Source organism: Colletotrichum spaethianum, assembly GCF_022836535.1.
Source record: "Colletotrichum spaethianum MAFF 239500 DNA, contig17, whole genome shotgun sequence".
In the NCBI taxonomy this organism is placed as follows: Eukaryota; Fungi; Ascomycota; class Sordariomycetes; order Glomerellales; family Glomerellaceae; genus Colletotrichum; species Colletotrichum spaethianum.
In genome coordinates this window covers 621391-646536 of record NW_026054787.1, presented here as the reverse complement: position 1 = coordinate 646536, position 25146 = coordinate 621391, and the positions used below count along the sequence as shown (strand labels likewise).

The 25146-nt window shown below is 51.6% G+C and overlaps 6 protein-coding genes across 6 annotated transcripts; 4 read left to right on the top strand and 2 right to left on the bottom strand.

Moving 5' to 3' along the window:
* Positions 1–605: 605 nt before the first annotated feature.
* ColSpa_06980 (uncharacterized protein) lies at positions 606–1664 on the top strand (the record flags this gene model as incomplete). The annotated part of the gene is made up of 1 exon (XM_049273192.1): positions 606–1664. The coding sequence occupies one exon, from the start codon at positions 606–608 to the stop codon at positions 1662–1664; it is 1059 nt and encodes a 352-aa protein (XP_049129149.1).
* A 434-nt stretch (positions 1665–2098) lies between these two features.
* ColSpa_06979 (putative pectate lyase D) lies at positions 2099–4956 on the bottom strand (the record flags this gene model as incomplete). The annotated part of the gene is made up of 7 exons (XM_049273191.1): positions 2099–2875; positions 2934–3034; positions 3091–3370; positions 3428–3794; positions 3848–3971; positions 4027–4193; positions 4247–4956. 7 exons carry the CDS (start codon positions 4954–4956, stop codon positions 2099–2101), a joined length of 2526 nt encoding a protein of 841 aa, XP_049129148.1.
* Positions 4957–9666: 4710 nt separating this feature from the next.
* On the top strand, positions 9667–11235 carry ColSpa_06978 (cytochrome P450 monooxygenase psoD; the record flags this gene model as incomplete). Its single annotated transcript, XM_049273190.1, has 1 exon — positions 9667–11235. One exon carries the CDS (start codon positions 9667–9669, stop codon positions 11233–11235), a length of 1569 nt encoding a protein of 522 aa, XP_049129147.1.
* A 1104-nt stretch (positions 11236–12339) lies between these two features.
* Positions 12340–13704, bottom strand: ColSpa_06977 (uncharacterized protein; the record flags this gene model as incomplete). The annotated part of the gene is made up of 3 exons (XM_049273189.1): positions 12340–12870; positions 12923–13381; positions 13522–13704. The coding sequence occupies 3 exons, from the start codon at positions 13702–13704 to the stop codon at positions 12340–12342; spliced, it is 1173 nt and encodes a 390-aa protein (XP_049129146.1).
* A 2425-nt stretch (positions 13705–16129) lies between these two features.
* Positions 16130–20694, top strand: ColSpa_06976 (ZEB2-regulated ABC transporter 1; the record flags this gene model as incomplete). The annotated part of the gene is made up of 6 exons (XM_049273188.1): positions 16130–17059; positions 17094–18605; positions 18701–19645; positions 19699–19932; positions 19988–20217; positions 20271–20694. 6 exons carry the CDS (start codon positions 16130–16132, stop codon positions 20692–20694), a joined length of 4275 nt encoding a protein of 1424 aa, XP_049129145.1.
* Positions 20695–23087: 2393 nt separating this feature from the next.
* Positions 23088–25064, top strand: ColSpa_06975 (uncharacterized protein; the record flags this gene model as incomplete). The annotated part of the gene is made up of 1 exon (XM_049273187.1): positions 23088–25064. The coding sequence occupies one exon, from the start codon at positions 23088–23090 to the stop codon at positions 25062–25064; it is 1977 nt and encodes a 658-aa protein (XP_049129144.1).
* Between the last annotated feature and the right edge of the window lie 82 nt (positions 25065–25146).

Genomic DNA, 25146 nt, shown 5'->3' with positions numbered 1-25146 from the left:
AAGCTAACCGCTGTCGAGTTCGACGGACTCGTCCAACGAGATCTAATGGATGGCTCCTACTGGCCAAGATGCGAAGGGCTCTCAACGCCTGCTGCGTATGACCCTGGTCCTTGACCTACACCACGTGCAAGCAAAGACCTTTACCAGAGACTCGGGCTACTAACCACTCCGGCTCATTGCTAATATGGATAATGGAGGAGGCGGCGCATCTGTGGATCCCGGAATTGCCGTGTGCATGCTGTAAGCTATCAAGCGATAGTCACCGTTTTTGCGCAAGCCTCGTGCCAATATAGCAAAGTTGACTAGGTATCTTGCCATCTCAGGACAAGGCAATGCGCTTGCGGCATTCCACCCAGCCCCAAATCACAAACCCCAGCCTTCGTTCCTCGGTCACTAACATTGGCATATAATAGACACGTCGTTATCCTTGCTTTCACGATCTGTTCTCCTCATCGCACTCTTCAGACCACTGCCAGTCAACGAGCTCCCAGTCTCTCATTACCTCTCTCCCACACTCTTTGTAACAGCTTGTATCTGCAACATTTCACTCGTTCAATACCCCTCTACTCTTCCCTTCCTCACTTGCACACCTACCAACCTCAACAATGCAGCTCATCAAGTCTCTTGTCGGCCTCCTTCCCATCATGGGAATGGCCTCGGCCGCTGCCATCTCCTCAAGCGTCCCTGACCCAGCCGACCCAATCCCGGCATCCGTCTCCAGCGGTCTCAACAACCGGGTTGTCACTGCTGTCATCGACAGCACCACCTCAGTGACCAAGACCGTCAAAACGACCGTCACCACCGAGAGCCGCACCATCACTGCGACGGCTCGCACTACCGTTGCCACGGAGAACCTCGTCCTCACTTACACCCAGAGGACCACCGCCGCCACCCAGACTCTCGTCCTGACCTACACTCAGAGAACCACGGCCTCCACCAGTACTCTGGTCCTCACTTACACGTCGAGGACCACTGCAGCCACCGAGACTGTTACTCGCACTGCCCGTGCTACCGTCGAGGCCTCCGAGACCATCACCTACACTCCAACAGTGACTGGCGATGCCACGACCGTCCACTCGACCTTCACAGACGTCACCACGTTGCCCAGCACCGAATACGAGACCAAGACTGAGGTTTCTACGGTCTTCCTTGATGAAACCACGACGATGCCCACCGTCGTCTATGCCACGCAGTATTCGACCGAGACTCGCGTCCAGACCGTCGAAGAGGTCACCACTATTGGAAGCACCATCTACACTACTGCTACTGCCATCGTTGACACGACCATCTACGACACCCAGGTTGCCGTCGTCGAGTCCACCCAGTACAACATCGCCACGGTGCCGACTACCATCTACACGACCGAGGTCATCCCCACGACCTCGTACGCGACGGAGATCATCAACTCTACCATCACCGCAGCCGTCACTGAGACTGCTACGGCTACGATCACCCAGACGGCGACCGTCACGGACCAATCTGTGTGCCTGTACAGATTGGCTTACATCACTCGCACCCAAACAGCAAGTGTTGCTCCCCGCTACTCCACGTACACGGTTTCGACCATCACCTGCCTTGCTGCGGCGCCGACCTGCGACTCGCGCACTGGCAACTGCAACAAGTTTGCTCGCTTGGTTCTCAGCGCCGAGCCTACCCCTGCTTAAGTTTGCTTTCAGCGGCAATAGCCAGCGTCAGCAACACACATGATAGACATGCAGGTGCTTCGATACGGCCGGCAGCCTCTTTGGTGTGATCAATTTTCGTCATATCCTGTCTGTTGACTACTTGCGGTACACGAGGCGTGTAGGTCAGCATTGGGGAGTTGGGGTCATGTAATGGGTAATGGGGTAGACTTCTCTTCTTCTGCTGGCCCTCGAAGGTATTAGTTAATCAAAAAGTTTGGGAGCAATTTCGTTCAACGAATGCCAGTGAAATGTTACATCAGGGGCTCAATCAGACTGAGCGCATCGGGGCCCAGGCAATCTCTAAATACAGTCCACAAGGACATGCCCTGTTATGGGAGAAAAACATGCCCACGGCGATAACCCATGTATAAAACGAAATGGAAAGAACTGTTTGGCTCCGTGAACATGATTACCTACGCGTCGTCTGCACCCGCAAAGATGGCAACGCCAAACTTACGACTCCATGTGCTTCCCTCGCTGTCCTTGATGTTGATGTCCAAGTGGTCGATTCCAGCTTCCGCACCAGCTGCGTACTTCGCCTTGCTTCCATTCACGGTCACCTCGCCCTTCTCCCCGCCAGAAACAGTAAAAGTAGGTTCCTTGAAGCCCAAAGCCAGTAAAGCAAGGTCAATGTCAATAGACGTGGACGGTGTCACAAAGGCGTGCGGATCGGCCATGAAGTTGAGGTACCCCTCGATAGCCGTGTACCCCTCGCCGCCCGTTGACCCATCCCACCAGTCTGCAATACCATCGCCATCAGCATCCCAGGTTGCGCCACGCGTCGCTTTCGGGAAGTCTTCGAGACCGCCGGCGTCCTTGGGGTCGTCGATGAGGCCCTTCTTGCCGGAGACAGAACCGACGTATGTCGCGGTGCCGGTGAGGGTCTCATTGATGATGCGCGCGTCGTGGATGTCGCGGACGGGCTGACTGACACCTGAGTCGGAGACCACCCGCTTGTAGGCTTCGGTCGAGGACTGGGTATCGACGTGAGACTCAAAAAAGGCCTCGGGAAAGAACTTTTGGTAAGTCGGGGCCGGTTCGAAGGAAACGTCGGCCCAGCAGGCGATCTTGGCAGTCTTGTTGGCAGTGCCGTCGCCGGAGGGGTACTGGACGGAGTCTTGGTCGAAAACGCCGGGCATAGAGTTGCCGGCACAGTGATATTGCTGCATGCCAGGCATGTTGTCTTCATACTAGATGCATGTCAGCTTACAGACAACGCTGGAAGAGTGGATGGGCAAAGTGTCATACTGTTGCTCTCAGACCGTATGTGAGCGTGGACGCAGGGCCCTGCTTGTAGTAGTTGCCAACAAAATTAACCTTCTTTGCACCTCCATCGGTTACACGACCACCTAAGCGAGTCAGCAATCATATAAAAACCCTCATGTCTGGGCGGGTTGGAACTAACCAAAGTTGTAAACGACGTTGTTGCGAATGTCGAGCTGTCCAGCGAAGGCACCCCTATCGTCAACACCCCCTCCCATACTCCAGCTTCGACCCTCGGCGTGAGCGAGCAGGTTATGATGAAAGGATCCAACATCACCGCCAATCGTCGCACTGTATCCGTGAGCGGTGCCGTTGGGGTAGTTCTTGTGGCCGGCGATGTTGAGTGGCTCCGAGATCATGTTACGCTGGAAGGTGATATTCCAGGCGGACCGCGAGCTGAAAGCTTCGTCGATAGTCCAACCCTGACAGCAGCAGTCAGTGGATATTTCAACACTCGCAGGTGTCAGAGATCAGCTTACCATGGAGCAGCGGTCAAAGATGCAGTGGTTCGAGCCTTGCATACCCATACCGTCGATGGTCTGCCCAGAGACCTTACCGGGGCGGACACGCACATGGCGGAAAATGATATCCGACGCGCCAGTGAGGCCGAGCGGGTTGCCCTGGATGACTATGCCCTTCCCAGGAGCAGTCTGGCCGGCGAGGGTAATGTATTGGTCGTTTACAGAAATGCGGGCCGTGGTGGTAATCACGCCGCCAACATCAAAGACAACGATGCGCGGGCCCTTGGCGACAGTTAGGGCATAACGGAGGGTGCCCTCGTCGTTTGTATCCTCAAGGCTAGTGACCTTGATAACCTTACCACCGCGGCCACCACGGGCGAAACGGCTGGAAGTCTGTCAGCGAGTTCTCATGGAGGAGGAGACAATATTACAACTCACCCCCAGCCCTCGGCACCAGGGAAAGCAAGCTGTGCGATGCGGAAAAAGAAGACACGGCCGGTGTAAGTGTTCGACCCAGAGACGACATCGACCCGCCAGTAGAAGCTGTCAATAGTGTTGAGGCCTGTCAATTGGTCAGGTGAGGTCATTACAAAGCATACCAATCAACTCAAGCTTACCGGGAAGCGTTGCGCTTCTCTCCGTGATACCCTCTGCAACGCTCTTCAAGTCGGTCGGTGATTTGCCGAGAAACACGTTGTACTTGACGTCCTCCCCAGAGGCTGGGCCGGTCCAAGATGCCGTCACGCTGCTGTCGTCGCTGACCTCGATACGCTCATCCCGATGCCTGGGCGTTGGAAAGCTGATTTGGTTCTGCATTGCCGGGCATCGACTTCGAACCCGTTGATAAAGGCGCGCTTGTCAGCGCCATTCGGGGTGTATACAATTTTGACATCCTGTGTGGCGGACGCAACCTCGAAAGTGATGTAGGAAGCCGCGGCCTGCCAGATATTGTCAACCCGTACGGACTGCTTGAAGCTGGTATAAGCTCGTTGTCCATTGACGGTGATATCGAGAACCGCAGTCTCGTTCATTGAGTCCCAGGCATTGTGCCAGGTCAACAAGCTGTGGCTTCCTGGCATAAGACCCTTGATTGAGAGGGTGAGGGGAGAGCCATCCTTATTCGAGGTGCTGATACCCTGGCTCACAACACGCTCGCCAAGCGATGAGAGAAAGCGTGTGTATTGGTATTTGTAGTAGTTCCCAGAGAGCTCGGAACCGTTGCCGGCAGCGAGTGTGAACGTGACGTCGCTCTCGGTAATGTTGCTGACGGTGATGTTTGCTGTGGCTGATCCCGGGACAGTCCACGTGATGTAATCCGTGTCAGCAAGGTTCCGAACGTTGGCCGGATTGAGACGGACACGGATGGGAGCAACAGCGGGGATGTTTGAAGACGGGGCGTCAGAGGCTTCCGGAAGACGGGAGGTCACAAGAGTTGTTGGGATTGGGCTGCCGGAAGTCGGGTCCGAAGGCGAAGATGGGACTGGTTCCTGGGCCAAAGAGGTCGTCGCCAGCACGGCCGTGGCCAGGGCCTTGAACAAACCCTTCATGGCATAGACAAGAAACAAGTAATGAGAAAGCGACAGACTAAACAAACCAAGGGGAGTATAGGTGAGGAGTTGATGCAACGCGCAACGTTTCCCGAGATGCAACAACGGATCGTACCCGAGGGGACTCGAGGTCGCTCAATATGTAAAGAACATCGTTGCAGTTTCGCGCCATAATTGCACCGAAACCACTGCGAGCGCTCCTTTCATTTGCCCGTGTGATTTGATCATTCTTAACCGTTTAAGTGAGGGTGCTTTTCCCTTTACGTGCAGCGCGGTCACAGATTGAACCCCCAAGAGAGATGGGGTCCGGGCTGCTGGGGGCACCGCTGGGGACAGCACAACCAAATCGACGGAGCCATCCACTAGACGTTACCAGACGACAATGGCAGAGAGATTGTAGTGATCACCGGGGAAATTCTGCGCCGTCCGTTTCCACGAGTAGGGGGCCAGACGTACCCCGCAGAGAAAGTCTATTGTGCCTGAGCTGCCATCCCGGTACGGATTTGGTTGTCGGAACCTTGCAATTCTTGGCGTCCCATTGCATGTGGGCTCGGCGGGTATGAGTTCTGTTTAGGCTTGATGAGGCAACTCAAAGTTGATGCTGCAGGTCATTAACGGGTCGCCAAGAGACGAAATTGCAAAGGGGCTCATAAAGGAAGGAACTTTGGTCGTCAGCAGTCACAAAGTCACGTCATAAATCCGACACAAAGTGTCTTTTAACGGCGCTCCATTGCTGGAAATAGTTAAAGATCAGACAAGTGTGGTTGGAGTAGTACTTATTTATGTTGAGCTTGCAGCAAGCAGCTGTTTAGTCCTTGGAAGTTCCATGACTGAAGAAGAGCTGGGTCACTGCAACCCTTGAGACTCCACCAAACAGATTGATCCGAACTTTGCACGTTTAATCACTTGCTCGATCCAACTCACACAGCAACAATGACAGCGCAGCCACATGTGGTTGGAACAATGTCAAGGCTTACCGCCGTGAGTGGTTTTGCCTCATTATTACTTACAAAAATCGCTGACGCAAAGTCTTCCCTCCCCCCCCCCCCCTTTTACTTTCTTCTTTTCTTTATGTGAGCTGGCGAAATCCAAAGGCCCTCTCCCAAGTGAAGCAGGGACGTCACGCAGACTGTCTTGAGCATTAGCCTATCCTTCGTCATATCAGAAAATAAAAATAAGATAAAAACATGAAAATAGAATCAATTCAGGAGTTGATGGAGCTAAATACTTTGTCTCATAATCTTTACAAGCCTTGAATAACTCAGAGCGGAACAAAGACGATTGGAAGATGCACAAGAAGCTTCTTAAACTGACTGTCAGTGTACAGACAATGACATGCGGGTGTCACCATAGGACTCGAGTTAAACGAGATTGACGGCAAGGTGACCTAACGAGATGTGAACGGTCTTTGATTACACATTGTGTGGCCATCTAATGAGAGAGAGAGAGCGTGTGGAGCCTCCAACCCAGCACAGAGCTCTGGCTCAGAATAAGGAAGAGCAGCGTGTCTGATTGCCGCGGGATAGGCCAGAAGGTAATCCACATCTGGGTTAAATGGCTCGAGGATCGAAGGGCGCAGGGCATCCCAATCCATTGTGGTAACATCGGCTAGCAGTTATGATATTGACAGACTTAAGGTAAGATATCGCGGTAGGCTTCGTCGGGACTTCGTGTTGTATTCCTTGCCAGGGTAATATCCTCTGTATGTAGACTTCTCTAAGAAGCCACGCATCCCTTATATCTACTCATACAGCTGCAATCGCAATATAAGAACATGGATTTATACTATGATGTATTTGTTTCCGAAGCCATCTTCAAAGACCTTGAGCTATCGCGTCTGAGTATTTGAACGTTGTGGAGGCTATGTGGGCCGTATTTCGAGGAGTTGCAGCATCACAAGCTGCATAGAGTTTTATTAAAAGTCGAAAACTTATGTCTTGTCACTAGTTTCTCTAACCAATGTCCAACGTACCTTTTGAGTACCCGGAGGGTCTTGCTCAGGGATCAAATTTTACCTGCGAGTACTAATGAGCGACATCTATCGAATACCGAAAGCAAACGATGACCCTCCTTATGTGATATTATTTGTACCATTTTTGCATTGCATCACAGAAGGCCCCCCTATCTGCTACTCGAGATGGCGTTTTATCTTTTTGAGTTAGGTTGGAGATGGTTTTAGTAGAGATTATTCGGTGACAGCAAGTTGACAAGCCCGTGGTGCGTGGTCGCGTTGTATGTAGCAGCAAGCCAGACAGCTTACGTCGTATTAAGCCAATGTAGGCGTCACAGGGCTTCTAACATGATATCAGTACCATCTTCCTCGTGTATTGTAGTGGCTTGTCAGTGGTCTAAAAGATAAAGAGTCGCTGTTCAGAGTTGTTTCAAATGCTCAGTGATTAGCATCGAACACGGTCTTGATGATGTATCTTCATGACCACGCATACCGTGATTGAAAGGGTTGACGTGACTCGAGGCAGTTGATACACAATTGCTATATTTTCTTACTAACTGCAATTTGGACAACACGAATAAGATACAAAATACGAAATGTGACATCCACCGCGCCACGCCCACTAAATCTGATTTGAGAACTTTCGTGTATGTGGTCTTCTTGTAGGATTGATGGATTGTACTGAAAGTGGATCGGTTCCAACACTCGGCTTCTGTTCGTCTTGCAGCATAGATGCGTGGGCTGTCATTTCAATCAAGATCTCAGTGATCTTGCGCAGGCGCTCTTCTATGTTGTCGATCTTATGCTTGCTTCCCACAAATTTCCGTTAGTTCATTCAAGTCATACAAGCGCGTGCTCGGTCACGCTTTGTGTCTCAATTGGGGATATGCACGCACTACTCTGGAGATATAAGAACTCTCTGTAATTCAGCTCGGGGCCTGAGTTGTAGCTTTCGCTCGCAAGTAGTTTCGTGTTGGACACAGTTTGCGCAAGGCGACATTTTGTTGCACCGCACCTGCTGGAGTCAGCATTTTGTTATGGAACAGACATCAAGAAGGCTCTCTGTGGTGTTGCGTCTAAGGAATGGTCTGACCGGGACAGCACATTACAGAGTTGCCATACCTTTCTAGAACGGCAACCATCGCACTATCGGATTTTTGTTTAGCTGGAGTACTAGCATCTGGCCTTGGCTCTCTTGCAAGCTTACCGCGCGTTGTGATGGCACCGGGGTCTCGGCTCTGGATTCCTCTGCTGTGGGCCGATACATATTCAACAGGCACCCTGTAGTACGGAAGCTAGTTATGGGCTGATGGAATTCTGTTTGCAGCAAATTTTTAGGGTACAAACAAGCGTTGATCAGTCGACAACAGTAGCCTATGTATTTTTGAAAAAGAGTTCGATCAGGAGTGCGATGGACAAGATAAAAGTAGCCTTAAAGGCTCGGTGGAGATCCTTGGTCTCGTTGTGTGGGATACCGGGCGCCCGTCGGAAGCCGTGCACCCCAGACGATGTAGGAGCCAAACAATAGTTGAAGGACGAGACTTTTTCTATAGCTGGTGCGTCGCAGTGTAGTACGATAGCCTCGCATTTCAGATGGGATCACGAGGCAGCCCTCAGTGCTTTTTCTGCAATTGCTCGAGTCACATGGATATGTCCAGTGTTCCGGACTCTGAACCACACAACATCAATGGTCCATTTTGGTCGCTCGCGTATTGTGGCCGCAGCATCCCTTTTAACTGATTGATAGCCATGGTAGCTTGAGTATGTCTAAGGAACCGAAAGCGGACAACGAGTGGATTCCAGACTGCGTTTGTATGACCATGACTGGATAGTGACTATGCCCACACACAGGTTCCCCGTCAACTAGATTTGGTATGCATCCGCGGCGCATCTTTCTGATATCAATCGAAACTGACTACTGTGAAGAAGTACTTCTCTCCCAATAGGAATTGAGCTTCCAGACAGCAGAATGAAACATTATTTATTCTACAACAGGTTATCTGTGCCGATTGGGTCCAAGAACTGCACGGCCGGGACCCGACGGGCACCGTCTCGAAGACAATCGTAGAGCCCGCGGGAACACGGGTTAGGTAAGATTCCATGTCGGGACGCCACAGGCCCGAGGCAACGGTATGGTGGGCCGAATAGTGTGTGATCAAATGGGATCCGCGCAAATGCGCGCGGATTCCGTCAAATCGTTGAAGAATACTTCAATGGCTTGCTCGTCCCCCTTGGTTCACGTTCTGGTGTGCCACCTTGGCGCAGCGGAAATTGTGGGAGCGACCCACTGTTAGGCAAGAGTTGATTAACACCAGACGAAATTTCGAGGTGGAGACTCCCCTTAACCGACCGAGCGGGTTAAAATGGTCAATCTGACGCTTTTCGCAAAGCCATCTTCGACATCATCATCGTACGAACAATCGTAGAGAAGAACGACGAATAAGAACAGACCTGGAAAGTAAGGCCTATGAAGGTGCATGACTCGTGTCATGGCACGCTAGAAGAATCGCGACATGCTGTTCTTGGGCTAGACTTCGAAGGCGCTTCATTCAATTGGTACTCCGCGGAAACTAGTGGAGTCTGGGGTGAGAAGAGGGCAGCCTTTGTGCGGGGTCATCAACGACAAAGAAACACGGAGCATTGAAGAATTCTGGAAGCCAGGTAGGTTGATCGTAGCCAGGTCTTTTCAGGGAAGAAATCGAAATTGAACCATGCTTGAATTTTTGTCGCCATCATCGACACGACTGCCTCACTAAGCAATGTTTCCCTTTCGAGGTATCATCGACCCATACCTGGCGGCCGGGGTGGCCATCCTGCTCGCTCTCGTCATCGCCGCCCTCCGTCCCAACCGTCCGCATCTTCCACTGGGGACTACCCTTCCGCCTGGTCCCAAACCCAAACCCCTCATCGGCAACCTGCCTTTGATCCCACCGGTACACTCTTGGCTCATGTTCCATGAACTCATCAAACAGTACGGCCCAATCGTCCGCCTCTCTCTGCCAGGTCAAGAGCACGTCCTCCTCGGCACCGAGACTGCCGCCAACGACCTTCTCCGCCAGCGCGGCAATCTCTACAGCGACCGACATTATGCGCCAGCCTCATCCCATTTTTTGACTGATGACCACATGCTCTTGCTGCTCCCATACGATGAGAAATGGCGGAAGTATCGCAGGTTCTTGCATCAGGTGACTATGTCACCTGTGGCACCGTTGTATGAAACAGAACAAAGGGTCGAGGCAGTGAGGTTGCTGAGAGATCTCATTCGAAACCCAGGAGATTACGAATCACTCTTCGAGCGCTTCAGTGTTGGACTAGGCTTGAGAGTCATCTACGGTCTGCGGCTGGAGAGTGGACATGACCGCGACGCTAGGATGATTCTTGACATTGTTCACGAACTCGAACGTGTGGGCTCGCCAGGGGCCTACATGGTTGACCTCTTCCCGTCTTTCATGTATCTGCCCGAGTGGCTAGCTCCTTGGAAAAAGTACCTTAGAGCGCGGAGACGTCGCGACGAAGACTTTTTCCAAGAGCTCGTCGACCGGAGCCAATCGCCATCTTGGGCGAGGACCTGGCATGAAACCAAGGACCAGTGGGGACTAACGCGACGCGAGGCAAATTGGATGTTAGGTTCTGTATTCCAAGCAGCCGCGACAACCTCCGGGTCAGCGCTCGCCGCATTCATACTCTGCATGGTGCGGAACCCGGGATGGTTTGAGAAGCTTCAGAAGGAGGTTGACTCTGCAGTCGGACCTGACAGACTGCCAACTTTCAGCGACATGCCGCAAATGCCTTTGGTCAGAGCATGCGTCAAGGAGACATTGCGATACTATCCAATCACGGCTGGCGGGTTCCCACATCGGCTCACAGAAGACGACACGTACCATGGGTATTTCCTCAAGAAGGGTACGGTTGTACACGCTGTGCAGTGGGCGATTCAGCGTGATCCGGAGCTGTATCCGGACCCCGAGCTCTTCAACCCTGATCGCTGGTTGGATCCTAAGTATCCCACATACAAAGAACCTTTGAGCATTTACCCGAACTTGCAACAATTTTCTGCCTTCGGCCACGGCCGTAGGATATGCCAAGGCATTAACATCGCCGAACGGAGTATAAATCTCAAGATCGCGCTGCTTGCCTGGGGCTGCAATATTTCGAGGGCTAGGGATGAAAAAGGCCAAGAGATTATACCGCCCTTATACGATTTTGTCGAAGGGTTCAACGTGCAACCAAAACCTTTCGGTTTCGACCTTCAGCCACGAAGTCCTGCACGAGTAGAACTGATAGAAAGAGCGTATGAACGAGCGCTTAAGGACGATCCATTGCTGTAAATACAGGGTTTACGGAGAAGAGAATGCTAATATCATCAAATGGAGCAGAGCCCACTAGGGATGCATAGACTTCTAATTAGCTACCGCCATTCAAGGTAACTTGGTTGCCGACTTGAGTATGCAGTGGGCCAGATGACTATGTCATAAATATAAACTTTAGACGCTGTAGGGATGCGCGAGTTGCGCCTGCCAGTACCTAAACCATCCACATCGATTTAGTGTGCTCTTTTCCCTCGCGTCTGCGAACGCCAATGTGGTATCGTTAATATCATAAACTGTGATTGCATCATTCGGAAGACCAGCAGCGGAGGAAGTGACTGGCTGGCTTGCACTGATGTGTTTTTATTGGAGGTGATTGGTCTGGATGATTTTAGTTTGATACTGTCAACCCCTCTTGAATAACAAGGCTTGACCTACCGTGCGGTGAAAACAGGGTGCGAACCTACGAGTTCATGCTTTGAAGCTCGTGATCAACGCTAATTGCCTTGAATATTCCGATCTAGGAGAGGTATCCACTTTTTTAGTAACGAGTCACAGATGTGGCACACCGAGTGACTAGCTAGGCGCTGGCAGGGCTGCACTGTTCTGTCGTCTGATTCCGTAGCCTCGGTTGTTCTTGCAGTATCACAGCTGCATAAATACTGTCTGTGTGTTGTGTTATGTTTATCGATTTGTGCTAGTGAAACGTGTTTCTAAGATGCCTCGTTGAACGGTCCTGTTCCCGGATAGTGCAACCGGATGCTGCAAAGCTGACCGTCGTCTCCGGAGCATCAGTTGGCACGTATATGCCTCGCAGCTTTATCCTCCAACACCTGATGCCCCTAAGTCCTCGAAGAAGTATGTATAGCAATGGACCCAGACGAGGATCAATTCTACGGGTTCTTGACAGGTTCGGTTCCAGTAAGAGTGGATTTCTGCATCGTGAAATATGAGTGACCATGGTGATGGCCAGTTCTACTGAAGTCGGACTGTTACAACTTGCACACTTCGTTGTTGCCATTTGATTACACGTTCTTGTACATGGTGATCCGTATAGATCACAGTGATCGGTGAGTCTTGACATGAAAAATCTACCACAAGCACCACACACAGAATACCCTATTATTAATACCCCATACCAGCTCTAAAGCCCGTTTCTAGCGTCAGGCCATCGGTTGTCGAGGCATCATTCAGTTTTCTTTTGACCTCCATACTTAGGCTTTGCACAGCTTTCAGTAGGGGTCTAAAGTCCTTTTCGTCCCGCGACGCTTTTCTCACGGCGTCGTTCACCCTTTCCAGCAGTCCGATATCTGCAGCGTGAGCATGCACATCTGGAGACCGCAGAATGCTGTTGAGAAGGCAAGCATATGAGACGTAAACACGGTACATGCCCAAAAGCACACACATTGTTTCGGGATAAGGATTTTGTGCTATCGTCATGCAAACAATCTTGAGTAAACCTCTGGAAGCATCGACAGCTAGAGGGGATTCAGGAATATCGGCATCGCAGGACACCGGTCGTGGCGAGTTGGAACTTAAAACGGCCAGCTTCCGCAGCATGAAGATAACGTAGGTGTAACCCGTCATAGCGACATCGCCTAGTAGCCAACTATCAGCTTTGGAGCCTATCAGGAAAGTCCGTTCAATCCATTCTTCCTATAAAAGGTGTTAGAGATGCCAGTCCAGAGCTGAGCGATCAGTGTCTTACGAGCTGGTACTCTTCGAAAAGCCTGCCAATCTCGTGGCAGTATTCTTCTGTTTTGACTCGAACGGTGGCCTCGTCAGAGTTGGGCTTTTCCAGTTGCTGGTAAAATTGCGAGAGAATGAAGGTGAGTCTCGATCCCATAATAAATGTCACTGTAGGCACACCGTTGGGGTCCAATGGCGTGCTTCCTGACAACCAAGGCAAATTAGTCCTCCACTTGCTCATGCTGTCTGTTATGGCTGGTGGCCGATTGAAAAGTAGCCTGAAGAAGAAATCAATTTGGATTAATTCCCAAAAGCCTTTTCTATCCGCATCGAGCTTGGCCTCGTCAAGGGTGGAAAAGTCGGCCTCAGCGTTATGAGCATCAAGGTTGTGTAAATTGAGTGCTTGCGCATACTCGCAGGCGTATGTGTACATCCTCCAAGCCAGCTCCTCATCGAAGGATTCGGCTGCAGTACGGCACTGATGAAAAGAACGGTCAGCAGAGCGTGCGACTGATCCAGAAGGCTGACAAAGCTCACCATAAAAAGAGCGGCTATGAGATCTGTTGTGGTTCCAGTTGCTTCTCGTTGCCACAATGGTATAGAACGGAGACAGCACACATATAGCATTGGAATGTACTTTGAACCCTCATCGGTCTCCTTTGACGTTGACCCTAGCACGCTGCCATGGTGGAGAATACCGTAGTAGACAACTAGAATCGCTGGGTCGAGATGAATATGAGGCAATTCGAGGAGGTCAGGTATCATCTCTATGAGTTTCAAGTTTACGAGGCTGAGGAACATGTTGGTGTGCACATGCGTGAAATAATCTGACAATGATTCAAATCAGACCGTGTTTTCTAGATTGGAAGAAAGATTCAATTGCTGAGTTCCACAGGAAAGGTAGCTCACTCTTAATCCATTGCTTTGCCAACTCTGGAGAAATCCGCACATCTTGAGTGATGATGGCAGTCGAAAAGGTCTGAAATCTCAGCCGTTGCACTTGGTCAACCGCATCTTTAAGAATGGCTGCTACATCAAGTTCGGGTGCGAGACAAGAGGTAGTAAAATTTGTCCAGGGGGACGTTGCCTGCCCCCCAGTGGTGTTTGATTGAGCAGGAGATGAGAAGCTGGAGGACGATGCATGCCGGAGCGAGATGGGAAGGGCGGGAGGGGCCGGAGAGGAAGCAGGGGGTCCTTTCGGGGATTCTGGATTCTGGCTCGGGGCCGAGAGCGTTGTGCAGTGTTTCTCGACGCGCTGTAACCTTTCGAGAATGGCAGATAGTGCGCCATCCGTTGTGCTAGAGCCGCCAAGGCTGGTTCTTCAGCCCTTGATTTTGGCTTCTCGTATTTGATGAAGGAGAGGCAATGCTTACAAGAGTCGGTCCGTCAAGGTTCGAGTTACTTTCCGCTTGACCCGTTGAGGGTAGATACACTCTGTATCATGTGATTTGCATCTATCACATATTGGCATCACACGACTGCACCGAACCTGGAAACGTCGAGACGACAGTCAGCTGTGACTTAAGGTGACTGAGAGGCAAAACACCAACTGACCTTTCTTTGCTTGCATCTTTTGCACTGGCTCAAGAAAGTGCAAACTTCTAGTTAGTCGTGAACAATGAATCGAAGTCTCAACCCGGGCCCATGTCTTTGAAGCCGGGGGGGACAACGGAGCTATGGGACTGCCCGATACTCACCGAAAGCGGGTTCAGACGGCTTGATTGATCCTGGTCTGGCATGTTAACCTAAGCGAAGAGGTTCCTCTGATGGCGGAGAAATAGGGTGGGGGCAATGAATGCAGTCAAGAGGAGGGGATTCGAAGGACAAATAGACGCGGACCACGCCTTCGTTGATCCCGTTAGAGCCATTCGATGTATCATGAACTAGAGTGTCACTTGGGTTGGTTTGGTTTTGGCTTCCAAAGTCTAACTGGATGCAGAATGACGAGATGGCTAGGATCCTTGTCTGACGCGACTCGGCGTGGAAGCGCGTCCCGGAGGCCGCGGACCGCTTGATAGAGGATCCCGAGAACGCCGCACGATCACTGAGACAGCACGAACTGATTTCCCAGCATACTGTCGAAAAGGCCAAAAAAAAGAGTGTGTCCTCTCTCCATCCGGCAGCAGCTGTAATTGAGTGCTAGTTCACTGTCAGTGCCAAGAACAACAGACCAGGTGTTAAAAGAAGAATGTCAAAAGCCAACCCCCAACATCGATTGATTCCATTCAGTGTCTTGGCAGTGTCCAAGTCGAAGGCACAATGGGCATCATAGGGGTGAGCAGTCCACCAAAAGCGGACTCTCGGACTCCTCCGAGTCCGTCATCGACTACAAATGGCGCCCAAACGGCTGTTTCTTCCGACAGTCACGATCCTACCATGATTTCTGACTCATGGACGAGTATCGAGGACTGTCGTCTGTAATATGGAATAGCACGCTCTTGGAGCCCTTCTGTTTCTTTCGACCTAGTCCATGCATTGTGTATTTGCATATTTGCTTCTTGAAACCTTTCCCCATCTTACCGGTCATGACTTCAATCTTGTCCTTTCCTGGTAGTTGGATGGTATTTTTGGTCTGAGCGATCATCAAAGCGGCCGGGCGATCTGACATGAGTGATCATGCGGTCTCACCGAATTACCCAGCGGCACAGACCTCCTGCGCCTGGCCTTCAGCTATTAGCTTGTTCTGAAGTGAAGCAAGGCAAATTGGCTACTTGAATTGTATTACTAAATCCCGAATTCGCGGTATCGGCAGAATTTCGTCTTCGCAAAATATTACGTAAGGGTGCAATAAGTGTCCAAAATTTCCCCCGTATCGTCTAGTAACCGGGAAGAAGCGAAACGAAGCTACTTGTACGCACTCGCAAAGTCTAAGCGTACATAGTAAAACCGTCGCTGGTCGGTCATAGCTTGTCGCTGGCAGCTTTGCTGGTATATAACTTCTTTCCCACCGTGGTTGAAGGTCTGACCTTCACTCGTCGCCACTGACTGGAAATCAACACACGAACGAGAAAGATACAGCTGATGAGTCGGTGGTTGTTTGCAGCTCTGTTTGCATTGTTTGTTTGACTGTTCACACACCAACACAATCTAAAATATACACCGGTTCTGCCCCCTCACGACCAACGGTAAGAAATTGCAATCATCGGTCTTTTAGGCCATCTGGGCCGACACGGTTGCAGAGACAGGATGCAGAAAGCATGAAGGTGCTACTTAGCTAGCCTCGATAATGAACGATGAGGTCTCGCAGCTCGCCCGCAGTTTCACCACGCAGTCCCTTGCTGCTCCCGGCACACTGTTCCCGGTCGTCGCCGAAGGTCCTCTGGATCCCAACAGCGATGCGTTTGACGCTAGAGAATGGGCGAGAGCATTTTACAACATCCGCATCGATACTTCCGAAGGCAATCCACCAAAAACCACCGGCATCGCATTCAAGAACCTTAGTGTTTTCGGCTATGGCTCATCCACCGACTACCAGAAAAGCGTGGGCAACATCTTCCTTGGCGTAGTGACCGTGGTAAAGAAGCTGCTAGGAAGAAGAGACCAAAAAATTGACATTCTTCACGATATAGAGGGCGTTGTCCAAAGCGGCGAGCTCTTGGCCGTTCTTGGTCCGCCTGGCTCCGGGTGTTCGACATTTTTGAAGACGGTTGCCGGCGACACACATGGATTCTATGTCAGCAACAACGCGACCATCAACTATCAGGGCATTCACCCAAAAGCCATGCGCACAGCATTCAGGGGCGAGGCCATCTACACAGCAGAAGTTGATAATCACTTCCCGCACTTAACCGTGGGAGACACGTTGTATTTCGCAGCGCGCGCCCGATGCCCGAAAAATGTCCCCAAAGGCGTGTCGAAAAGAGAGTACGCCGAGCATATCCGTGATGTGACCATGGCCATGTTCGGCATCTCTCACACCAAAAACACTCGCGTGGGTGACGATTTCATCCGCGGTGTAAGCGGTGGCGAGAGAAAGAGAGTCACCATCGCGGAGGCTGCGTTGAGTTACTCGCCATTGCAGTGTTGGGACAACAGCACAAGAGGCCTCGATAGCGCCAACGCCCTCGAGTTCTGCCGAACGTTACGTACGCAAGCCGATGTCATGGGTTCGACCTCTTGCGTTGCTATCTATCAAGCTTCCCAGGACGCTTTCGATGTAAATGCACCCATTATATCACCCAGATCCCCAGCGTCCAGAAGTTAACGTTTTGAAGATATTTGACAAAGTTCTGGTTCTGTACAAAGGCCGGCAGATTTTCTTCGGCAAAACCAAAGAAGCCAGAGCATACTTCGAAGGTTTGGGATTCATCAGTCCAGAACAGCAAACAACGGCCGACTTCTTGACCTCGATGACGAGCCACAAAGAGCGCGTCATCCGGCCCGGATGGGAGGACAGAACGCCGAGAAGTCCGGAAGAATTCGCTCAAGCATGGAAGACGAGCGAACATCGCGCACGCCTTATGGAAGAACTCGAGGACTATCTGCAGCGTTATCCGTTCCACGGAGAGTACCACGCCAAATTTCTAGAGGCCCGCAAGATCGACCAATCCAAGTTTCAACGCGGGAGGTCCCCCTTTACGCTTTCATACATGGAGCAGATGCGTCTGACCCTATGGCGCAACTGGGTGATGCTCAAAGGCGACCCTAGCATCACCTTGACCATGCTCATCACGAATGTTGCCCAAGCTTTGATCATCAGCAGTATTTTCTACAACCTGCCCCCAGGCACGTCCAGCATGAATCGCCGCGCTATCCTGCTTTTCTTCATCATTCTCATCAACGCCTTTGGGAGCATCCTTGAGATATTGTTGCTATATGCGAAGCGCAAGATCGTTGAGAAGCACGCCCGATACGCCTTATACCATCCTAGTGCCGAGGCCCTGTCATCCATGGTTGTGGATCTACCCTATAAGATCGTAAACGCCATACTAATGAACACAACCTTGTACTTTATGGGCAATCTTCGGCGAGAACCTGGTCCGTTCTTCTTTTTTTTACTCATTTCATTCACGATGGTGCTGACCATGTCGATGATGTTCCGTCTCATCGGGTCAGCCGCCAGGTCTGTTACTCAAGCGCTGGCACCAGCTTCAGTTATTCTCTTGATGATCTCGCTCTACGCTGGCTTCGCACTTCCAACGGAGTACATGCAGGACTGGCTTGCTTGGCTCAGGTGGATAAATCCAGCCTACTACGGATTCGAAAGTGTTATGCTCAATGAGTTCGTCGGGCGCGACTTCCCTTGCTCGGCCTTTGTCCCCCAGGGTCCTACTTATGGCTCGGTGGCTGCTACCGAGAGGGCCTGCTCCTCTGCTGCAGCTGTCCTTGGGCAGGACTTCGTCCGTGGGACGGATTACCTTCTCACTTTATATGACTACGAGAATTCCCATCGATGGAGGAACTTTGGTATTCTGATCGCTTGGATGGTCTTTTTCATGGGATCGCATTTGTTCGCTACAGAGTACATCTCATCTGAGCGATCGAAGGGTGAAGTTCTGGTGTTTAGTCGGAAGGCTATGAGGAGACATTGGATGCAAGACAGAGATGATGTGGAGACAGATGCTGCAAATAATCCCCAACAAACAAGCAGCGACAACTCCGAAGGTGTTACCGGTATGGAGGAGCAGACAGCAATTTTCCATTGGAAAGACGTTTGTTATGACATTAAGATCAAGAGCGAGCCCCGGCGCATCCTGGACGAAGTCAGTGGTTGGGTCAAGCCTGGCACTCTAACCGCACTCATGGCAAGTCACCAGCAGTATAACAAATCGAGAAGAGCGTAGCTAACCTGACATAGGGTGTTTCTGGAGCAGGAAAGACCACTTTGTTGGATGTCCTTGCTACGCGCGTGACTATGGGCGTCATATCCGGCGAAATGCTTGTCAATGGGCAACCTCGAGATGAGTCCTTTCAACGAAAAACGGGATACGTCCAGCAGCAAGACCTCCATCTTCCCACTTCGACTGTTCGAGAAGCACTCAACTTCAGTGCCCTGCTTAGACAGCCTGCGCATTACACAAAAAAGGAGAAGCTTGATTACGTGGACACTGTGATCCACCTCTTGGACATGGAGGAATACTCTGACGCCGTCATTGGCGTCCCAGGCGAAGGTTTCAACGTTGAGCAAAGGAAACGACTCACAATCGGTGTAGAACTTGCAGCACGTCCCCAGCTCTTGCTCTTTCTCGATGAACCTACTTCCGGACTTGACAGTCAAACATCATGGTCCATTTGCGACCTCATGGAGAAACTGACTAGAAGCGGTCAAGCCATCTTGTGCACCATCCACCAACCCTCAGCAATGCTTTTCCAGCGATTCGACCGATTACTTCTTCTCGCCAAAGGAGGTCGCACAGTATATTTCGGCGAGATCGGCAGGAACTCACAGACCCTGGTTGATTACTTCATCCGCAATGGGGGTCCGGAATGCCATCCTGGAGCCAATCCCGCGGAATATATGCTAGAAGTCATTGGTGCTGCGCCCGGAGCCCATACCGACATCGACTGGCCCGCCGTCTGGCGTCAAACACCAGAGTATCAATCGGTTCAAGATGAGTTGGCCCGATTGTGTGCCGGTACCTCAGCTCAGTCTGCACCAGTCAGCAAACCAGACCCGTCGAGTTATAAGGAGTTCGCCGCCGATTACGGGACCCAATATGAGGAGGTTACGAAGCGCGTGTTCCAGCAATACTGGCGTAGCCCTTCATACATCTACTCCAAAGGAATCCTATCTTTTGGTCTTGTAAGTGCTCCCTTCCAGGGTCCTTGTCATAGGCGATCAGCTGACCGAAGCAGGCACTGTTTATCGGGTTCTCTTTTCTGAACGCCAAAAACACGCAACGTGGCTTGCAAAATCAGACATTCGGCGTTTTTATCTTCATCACCATGTTCACCCAGGTTGCACAGCAGATAATGCCCATCTTCGTCTCTCAAAGAACAATGTATGAGGCCCGCGAGAGACCTTCGAAGGCGTATTCGTGGACAGCGTTCCTGTTCGCCAACATCCTCGTGGAGATGGTCTGGAACTCAGTAAGCCGTCTTTGTGCAATGGTGGATGTGATTATCGTAACTGACACCAATCCAGCTTATGGCGGTCCTCAGCTTCGTTTGCTGGTACTTCCCAATTGGGCTATACCGGAATGCATATCCCACTGATTCTGTTGACTCTCGGGGCATCACCATGTTTCTCCAAGTCTGGATGTTTTTTATCTTTACTGTTTCATTCGCTTTTATGCTCATTGCCGGCCTGCCGAATGCTGAAATGGCCGGCGGCCTCCTCAACCTGTTCGCAATCATGATGTTCTTGTTTTGCGGGTGAGCCTTATTATCAAACTCAAGAGTCGGACGACATGGCTGACGTGTGTTAGAATCATTGCGGGCCCAAGGGAGCTTCCGGGCTTCTGGATCTTCATGTACCGTGTAAACCCATTCACGTATGTGGTAGAAGGCTTCTTGGGCACGTCGCTGGCCAACGCACCTGTACAGTGTGCTTCAAACGAATACGTCACCTTCAACGCCCCTGCAAACCAAACTTGCGGGCAATACTTATCAGATTATATTTCTGTCGCTGGAGGCTATCTATCGGACCCAAACGCAGGCAATGGAGGCAGCTGCCAGTACTGTGCCCTAGCTGACACCAGTGCCTTCCTGAAAGGTATCAATGTCGAATTTGGAAATCGATGGAGGGATTTTGGGTTCATATGGATATACACAATCTTCAACCTAGTCGTGGCAGTCCTGGTCTACTGGCTAGTGCGTGTGCCAAAGAAGAGCAAAGTGAAGAAAGAATGATGGTCTTAGATATTCAATTGTTAATAGGAGAGAACGTTATCATGTAACTAGAAGTGATAGGTGCAAGTCTCAACTTCTCTCCATGTTGTGCTCCTTATCCATCAATGACTCAACGCTCCTACACTGTTGGACGTAGACCTCGTTTTTGAAGACACTTCTAATATGTTGGACGGTGCCATATGATGACCTGTATTCTCACAAAGGTCCGGGCCAAACAGCGGCAGAAAAGCGGTTGACTTTGGCTCCTGAGATCCTACGAAAAAGTCGCAGTCTTTTTAAAAAACAAATTGCCGGATGTAAAGATCTTGGTACATCGTCACTGTCCGAGTTATTGCTAGCTGTCAATTTCTCCCCGGCTTGCGATTTCTTCAATGATTGCTCTTGATTTTCTAAGCATGTAAGAAGGGGGCACCTATCAACAACATGTACAAATCACCAATAAGAGTGTGGATTTGACCTGGGCTTGGCTTTTGCTGGCTGCAGCACAGCGAATAATGGCGGGCGGGAGACATAGCCAATGCTCGATTATTTAAGCCTAGCGACAGCGCTTGAGATCGGAGAATGCAACATGACATGCCAAGACCGTTTGACGGCTAACTATTGAAAACGCGTGCCTTGCAGCGCAAACATGGGAAAGATGATCGAAGCGTAGGGCAACGTAGCTTGTTTCTGACTTGTGACTGGCGTCGCGTCAACACCATAGTTCTACGTCATCCTCCGCAAAACATGGAGGAGATTGTGCATCTCAAATGTCAAAAACGGAGCTTACCGTCATAAAAAGTGTGCCCGTTTGTCTGCACAAGGGCGGTGTTCATGTCTGGGGGAGGAGGAAGGAAAGAAGCAAATGTCTCCCAGGTGCCCAGGGGTTGGATCGGGAGTGTGCTCAGTCTCACCGCCGTCAAAGGCCCGTTGATGGGCTGTTTCAGGTCACGTTCCTTCTGAACTATGTCGCGTAGTTAGCTGGATGGGAGACACCGACGTGGCCCCCTGTGCAAACAAGCAAATGCGCCTGGAGTACTTACTTTCTTTTCCTGATATGTGTTTTGTCATCCCGCTGGATGCTATGCAATACAGTGTAACATCGTTGCCCACAGCTCTTCCTAAATATTTCTTAGTCGCACTGCAGGGGGAGAAGGCCGCGATAACGATTCTTTTGGGGGATAGCACGGTGCGTCTGGGCTTCTCATAGCGCCATTAGTTACGCCCCTAAATACGTGCGTCTTGCTTAGATAATGCGGAATGGTAGTCCTAAGGACTCGTTTGGCAGGGAGAACAAATCTTTGGCGCTGGGAAGGGCTAGCTAGTGTTTGGTCTAGAAGGCCGAATAGCTCTCTTCGCGCCACCACCACCTTTGTCCGTAACCTTGTCCATGTCACGCATGTCTCGCCCAATCCAGTCTCTGATCAGGGCCATAAAGGCTCTCTTATTGATACCTCTCGTCAAGCTCTGTTACCGGGCAGAAGTTTTCTACTCGCTTCTTGAATGTCTAGTTCCCCATGTGCGTCCCTCTCCGCATGATGATCGGAGACAACGCCGACCCAACCCTCCGCACGACATCCCCTCAACAGCGCGGTCCTACCGCAGGGTCTACAGTGATTGGGCGTTCGGTGGCTTTGGTCTGAAGCACGTCCGCTGGCACGTCCTGGATCTGCAGGACAAGTGCTCCGGTCTGAATGGTCACATGGCGCATGCACGCAGTCCAGCCCCCATCCCATACAACACTCTCTGAACCTCTCAACCCAGCGAGCCTAACGAGGGCCGAAGGCAAAAGACCGAGGGTTATCGCTTGCCTCTCTTTGTATGGGCTGAGAGCTGCAGCAAGCGAGCTTGATTTTGTCCGGTCGCCTTCCTCTTTTTTCTGGCTTTCAAGTCTTGCCTCGTCTCGCCCCGCCTCCAACACGCCTGCCAAAACCCAACAAGATCGAGGACCAGTTGAAGCTCGTCATATCCGTCCCTAGCTCAGGCGTGGTGGCTAGACGAGGGGCTTCTGCGTGACTTGTGGCGGGCTAGCTCTGTCTCCTCACTTCTCACCTCCCTTTCCCTCCTTCATCCATACACTTCCGACGCGTCCTTCAGCCATAGCTCGAGAGTGCTGGCCGGACTTGCCTTCTCAGGGAGGACGGCGACTGGTCCGGGGTTGCCCTCACCATCGCTCATCAAAATTTGACTCACCATCATCTCACTTTTGCCCATCTCCCGTCAGAACGGTCGCATTCCTCACTCATCCACTTTTGTTTGCAACGCTTTTTGGCTCAAGCCAACGTTTTCTGACGTCTTTGTCATCAACCAAAACGCAACGTGGACAGCAGCGAGAGCGACGGCGAAGTCCTCCGGGGCGATTTCCCCACAGCGCAACCCCGACGCGGTGAGCCAGCCCAACCCAGCCATCCGCCATGCGCCCGATCAAGGCCACGCGATGGAGGGCGGTGAGCCGCAAGTCCGACAAAATCTCGATTCTCACCCTTTTGGGTGTCTCAGAGGTACTCAAAATCCGCGGCAAATGGCGCCTGGCACTGAGGCTCGGGAACTTCGCCCTGCAGCAGTCGCAGGGCCTGGGGACTTTGACTGAGGGCCTGGCCCTGTTGAGCGTCGGGCATGCCTATCGTAACCAAACTCCAGAGGATTGGATATCGGCCCAGCATCACCTTCGGATGGCAAAACTGCTCCTCGAGGGTCTCCCGCCGAGTGAAGACCAGACCTTCTATCTTATGCGCGCTGTCCTGCTGCTCGGCGACACCCTTGTGCGTCGTGAGGATCTTGGCGACATTGCCGAAGCCGAAGAGTTGGCTCATCTGGCCGAGCGCCTGCTCCGCCAGAGCCGTGAGCGACCGGGCAACTCTTTCCGCTGGACTCTCTTCACCGGCTCATGGCGTGATTTTTGTGTGCATTCCATGGTTGAGCTTGGTGAGATTTACTACTACACGAGTCGCTGGGCCGAGGGAGAAAAGCTGCTTCGTGAATTGGTGCCGACACTGGTCAAGAGACGGGGTAAGCGCCATGTGACGACGATCGAAGCACAACGTGACCTTGCGAGCATGTTGGTCAACCAGGACAAGTACGAAGAGGCCGAAATAGCGTATCGAATCGCGCGGGATTGGAACGAGGAAGTCCCCGTCTTCGGCCATGAGGAGAAGGCTGCTATCGACTACAACATTGCCATGTGCCTATCCGAGCGCGGCAAGGACAAGGAAGCCCGGGTTGAGATTGGAAACATGGATTTGGCAGCTGACCTTCTGCACTACGCAAATGGCGAATGGACTCTGAAGCTGGCGCGCCTCACGAGTCTTCGCCTGAAGAAGTACGAGGAAGTGGTTGCTCTTTGTCGAAGGTTCCAACGAGTCTTGGATGAGCACAGGGCGAGGTTCGGGCCCTGCAGCCCTGTGACTTTGAGGAACATGGAGGACCACGTCACGGCCTTGAAAGCGCTTCGCAGATGGGACGAAGCGATTGTTATTCTGCGCGACATGTGCCGGCGTGAGGCAAGCGACGTGGCACGTGTGGTTGAGCAGACTCTCGAGACTCGCCTGAACCTCGCCCACACTCTCCGCCACGCCGGTCTCCATGAAGAAGCGGCATACGAATATCGCAAGTGCCTAGAAATTGAACGCGCGGCATCTGATGACTTCAAGGACGAGGCTCAAATCCGCAACATACTTAAGTACCTCGCGTATCTCTACGAGTTAGCGAGGGACAAGACAAACGCGCTCATTGCGTATTCACAGCTGCAGAGGGAGTATTGGGGTCGGCCGAGCCAGCATCGAAATTTTATCAAATACGAATGGTGCAGGGGCAAAATGTTCATGTTGCAAGGGCGCTGGGAGCATGCGTTGAAATTGCTTTTGAGCGCTCTCGCGGTCAAAAGGGGCGTCGAAACAGCAGTCTCGATCATCACTGGCTTGCCGATCGAAGCCGTTCATGCCATGCAACCGGGCAGGAGAGTCACAGACCTTATACAGCCCGAGATTTTGGAGTCGGATGTTGAAGCGGATGAAGAAAACGAGAAAACAGTGGACAAGACAACGATCAGGGGCCACGTCCAAGTCACAGAGTTGAACCTCGAAGACGAAGAGGACCAGTCATGGGACGAGGTAGATTGGTGGGAAGAGGTTATTAAGGACGCCGTTGACGCTGTCCGGCGCGAAGAGCCGTTCCAATCCTGTACACCCCTCGATGAGGCCGACTCAGAGGTTGACGACGACGAAGTGGACGAAACCGTGGACGCTGTCCTAACTTTGAAGAGCGGGTACCCTTCTGTGCCAGCCGACGATGAGTGGTCGCAGCCCCAGTGGCCGCGACTTCCAGACACATATGAGGAGCTTGTAATTCAGCAGAGAAGGGTCGTCGAGGAAAGTCGACCATGGGTTCCATGAGGAAATGTACGACAGAACTAGAGGTTGACGGCATGTTCTTATGATATCCGGAGTTGAGCTTGATGCTCGGAACAGTGTCTTC